The 4,842-nt window shown below is 35.8% G+C and overlaps 1 protein-coding gene across 1 annotated transcript; it reads right to left on the minus strand.

Annotated features, from left to right (window-relative positions):
* Positions 1-3,000: 3,000 nt before the first annotated feature.
* LOC101569750 (olfactory receptor 1468-like) lies at positions 3,001-3,945 on the minus strand. The gene has a single exon (XM_012513398.1). It carries the CDS (start codon positions 3,943-3,945, stop codon positions 3,001-3,003), a length of 945 nt encoding a protein of 314 aa, XP_012368852.1.
* Positions 3,946-4,842: the final 897 nt, after the last annotated feature.

Raw genomic sequence — 4,842 nt, forward strand, 5'->3', positions numbered from 1 at the left:
CTGATGCCTTGCCAAGCTTGTTCCAAGTAGGTGCTTTAGACCACTGAGCCATCTCTCCAGCCCCCTTGCTATTTGTTTATCAATAAAATTATGGCAAAAAAACCCAAAAACCTAACTACCCCCCCAAAAAATAAAAATTGATTGATTGCTGTCTTATACAAGTTTAATCAAAGGGAGAATTTATAAAAGCAAAGTCTGATAAAGTTATTGAACTTCAAATTTGATGAATTAGCCTATAAGTGTGGGGGTGGTTAACTACAAAAACATTAGAAACAAGAGGGAACATAAACTCTATCTTAGAACTTTCCAAATTTATTTCTGAAAATGAGATTTAAATTTAAATGGGAAAGCACAGATGTCCAGAAAGTCTTATATCTAGAAAAACTTTTCCAGGCACAATTTGCATTTGCACAGAAAGGCAATCTAAAATATGTAGATATTCAATAAATATAACAACTATTTCCACTCCTTTAAAAGAAATATGATCTACATGAAGAATAGACCAAAATAACTCTAAAACAAAATGGCAGAATATTAAAATAATGGTGTGAAAAATTCCTTTTATTGCTACCTATAAAATAAAAAGATATGTGCTTTGGTAACAAATGAAAATGGCATGTTTATCTTTCCACTGCAAAATTTGTTACTATCAAGGAGACAAAAGGTTGCATAGTGTGAAAAGCAAGAGTTATCCATTGTATTTTTGAGAATACACTGAAGAAACACAATGTGACAATGATAAAATTATGAGAAAATTTGAGAGGAGATAAATAAGAAGGAAACACAGGACAATGGGAGAGAAAAGAATGCAGAAGTAGATACAACCACATTCAGTCAATTGGATTTACACAAAGGTACTTGGTTAATTCATTGGGAGAAGTATTTCATAACAATTTATAATTCTCAACAACTGTATACAATTCAGAAATCTATCAAAGGCAAATGAATGATTGTGGTAGGTTTATACACTAAAAGATTACTCAGTATTGTATGTGTGTCTTTAAAATTTATTTGTTTGGTACAGGGTCTCACTATGAAGCTCAGACTCATAGTGATCCTCTTGTTTCAGCCTCTCCAGCACTGGTATTACAGGTGTGTGACTCACGCCCAGTTTATTTGGCCAACATGGTGTGAGATACCAGGGATCAAGCCTGGGTCCTTACACTTTGCAGGCAGGTGCTTAGATTGATGAGCTATCTCCCCATCCCCTCAGTTTTCTGTTTTAAAGGAAACACAGAAATAGTACAAATAACTGAGTGATGGAATCTATAAGACATCACCTAGAGTTGAAGAAGCCAAATATAAAAACACTATTGAGTGAATTCACTTGTATAAACTTCAGTAACAGACAAAACTAATGTTTAGTAATATATAGGAGTTAGAAATCAGATTAGTGGCAGGAGATGGGAAGGTGATTACATGGTTCACAGTGAATTGCAGAGTTATAGGTTATATTTGGGTAGAGTTACAGGTTGCATTCAAAGCTCTTTCAACTGTACATAAACTGATATTTTCTTTTTGAGACAGGGTCTCACTATGCAGTTCTGGCTGGTCGTATGCTCACTTTTGTAGCCCCAGGCTGATCTTGAATGCAGAGAGATCCTCCTGGCTCAACATCCTGAGTGCTAGGATTAGAGGCATGCACCACCACGCCCAGTTCATAAACTGATATTTTCTTGCATGTGATGCTAGCTGAAGAAAATGGAAATCTGTATGTAAGAGCTCCTTAATTCCACAACCTTACTATTATCATAAAAAGTTAATCATTTATAAAACTGTTAAGCATATGATCACTTACAGATCAATTAGTGTTCTTTTTAAATATTTTATTAGTATATTTGTATGTGTAATAAATGCATTAATTGTGTAGAATTTGTATATATGAGTGTCACATATGGCATTTTTAAATTTTCTCCTCCCCTTCTCTCTTTTTCTGTCTTCTCCACCCCCACATCACCTTCCACTGACTGGTTTCAACTTGATTTATCCTTGTTAACATTGAAGTGAGACATCTTACATAATTTCTAGTTTTATGTGAATATTATTTGTACATTATTCTGTTCAGTTGTTCTCTTTACTTATATTAGACTGTAGGAATTATTTTATGTATAGAGTTTTAACTGTGTCTGTTACAACATTTTCTAAAACAATGGTTGGCTCGCCTTTCTTGAGTAGGAGAAAATTAGAAGGAAAAGTGGGCTCGGTCTGTCAGCTTACACAGGCTCTGTGGGATGCAGGAAGTTCTTGAACTCCATTTTAAACCTATACAACAGACACAGTACCTTCCCTTCTGTCATGGAATTGTCATTCTGGTAGAAAAAATAAAGTTCCATCATGAAATCCAAGGTACAAAGAAAAGAGATTTATCCTTTAAAACTGACCTATTGTAGCTTCTAGATTTTTTTTTTAATTTTTAGAAAATGTGAAAACTCATGGGTGCTGAATACATTCTTGGTTTAAAAAATGCAATATTGTGCAGGAGGGTTTTAAAAATTCATTAAGAATCAATCAAGTCAGAAAATATTCTCTTGAAAATGAGAAGAGATTTATGATAAAATGAAATTTTCTACAGGAGAGTCCATATAGGAGATGTAAAAAGGAGTCAGAGGGTAAGAAGTTTGATTTTATTTAAAAAGTGCTGAAATTATAGAGCACTATTTCAAAATGACCCCACAGAAAAAGCCAACTAATTGGTAAAAAAAGATTTTGGGATTCCTTTACTTAATAATGTAAGAAATAGAGATCACATAAAATAGTACCTCTTACACTGTTTTTCCAGGATCACCTGTACAAGAAAAAGAGGAAGGCATAACCAGGTCACCAAGACCCCATTCCCTAGTCAAATTACTCATGTAAATTTTGACTTTTTCCTCCATAGAATAATTATATAGCATGCTTCATAACAGAAGCTCCATAGTAATGAAGGAAATCTGACATAATATTCTAATTCAAATGCCAATAGAATTTTTTGAGAAATATTATGTAAAAATTTCAGTGTTATCAGCAAAGACAGCAGAGCATTTTCTTTTTTTGAAGAACTCTTCCCAGGGCTCCCTTCATGTCTCTGTTCCTCAGGCTGTAGATGAATGGATTCAGCATGGGAGTCACCACAGTGTACATCAGAGCCATGACTGTCTCCTTCACAGTAGAATTATTCGCTGATGGACATAAGTAGAGGCCAATGATCGTCCCATAGAACAGTGACACTACAGAGATGTGAGAGCCACAGGTGGAGAAAGCCTTCCGGATGCTCTGAGCAGAAGGGACCTTCAGGATGGAGGAAAAAATCTGGATATAAGAAGCAATGATGAGTAGGAATGGGATGATAACAACTAGCCCTCCCATGATAAATATCACTAACTCATTAACATGAATGTCAGAGCAGGCCAGCTTCAGCAGAGCAGACAAGTCACAGAAAAAGTGAGGGATCACATTGTTCCCACAGAAAGACAATGTTGCTGCAAGCAGGGTGTGCAACAGGGCATGGAATGCATTCAGCACCCAGGACAGCATCACCAGGCATGTACACAGCTTAGGACTCATGATGCTGGTGTAATGCAGTGGAGAACAGATGGCTACATAGCGATCATAGGCCATGGCCACAAGCAGAAAACTCTCCAAATCTCCAAAAAGTATGAAGAAGTACATTTGTGTCAGGCAGCCTCCATATGGGATGGATGGGGTTTGGCTCTGCATGTTTTGCAAGAGCTTGGGAATGGTCACAGATGAAAAGCAGAGGTCAGAGAAGGACAAATTTCTGAGAAAAAAATACATGGGTGTGTGGAGATGGGAGTCCAGTTGAATGAGGAAAATGATGAGGAGATTTCCTAGGGCTGTGGTAAGGTACATGGTGAGGAACAAGGCATAGAACAGGTGTTGGTGCTCTGGCTGGATGGGCAGACCCAGAAGGAGAAACTCTGAAAGGATGGTTTGGTTTCTTTCCATTATTGACTGTGTCCAGTATCTTTAAGAGAGCATAAGCGGGTTCCTTCAGTCCAACTAAAAATGGACATCTGTCTACAATACATGGGCTGTTAAGTTTCCAGCAAAATTCTTTATTTCAACCTCATTAAAATAATTATCTCTGTCACAAATGTCTACAATTTCAATCTTCATAATCAGATGTGATTTATTTTCTTCATTTCTCTTTAGCATGTCTTAGAGAAAGCTAATGAAGTGCATTATCTAAAGCCTTGCTGCATCAGAGTGGATGGCTTCATCTACTCTTATCTGCTGATTTCTGAAAGACAAAAATTGTCAGTCTTTTTTAGCTTTTGAGGTTCTTGGTCTTTCAATTTATGACTTGTTGCTATTCTTCAGGATTCAGCTAAACAGTATCTTGTTCTAGTTTTACATTTCTCAAGAAAACCTCTTGCACTTCGTTGATCACTTGTTTGTAGCTGAATCTCTATGAGATTAAAAACTCCATGCAGGTAAACAGTATCTGCCTCCATGACTACAGAACACAATCACCTTCCTTGGTAGCTGATGGGACAATATTTTATTAATATTTATAGTCTTACTTCAATTTGAGATATGTATTTCTCTACCTTTAAAGACAGTACAAATCTATCAACTTAGAGTAACTACAACTATTAATTCCTCTCAGGATAATATCTCCAAAGTTGTGACTCCTAAGTTCAACACTGGAAATTTTATGGATATAATTTTGCAAACAGAAAATATAGTACCTCAGATATACTAAGCATTTTACTAATTCAGATGAGTTGATCTAAACATTGTTCTGTTTTATTCCATCTGATACAATTGATATTGATGCATAGAAAATAGCCATAAAGTCAAACTTAGAAATGATAGGAGAATACATAAAAGAAATAAATA

The sequence above is a fragment of the Octodon degus genome, unplaced genomic scaffold, assembly GCF_000260255.1.
Source record: "Octodon degus isolate 3935 unplaced genomic scaffold, OctDeg1.0 scaffold00635, whole genome shotgun sequence".
Classification (NCBI taxonomy): domain Eukaryota; kingdom Metazoa; phylum Chordata; class Mammalia; order Rodentia; family Octodontidae; genus Octodon; species Octodon degus.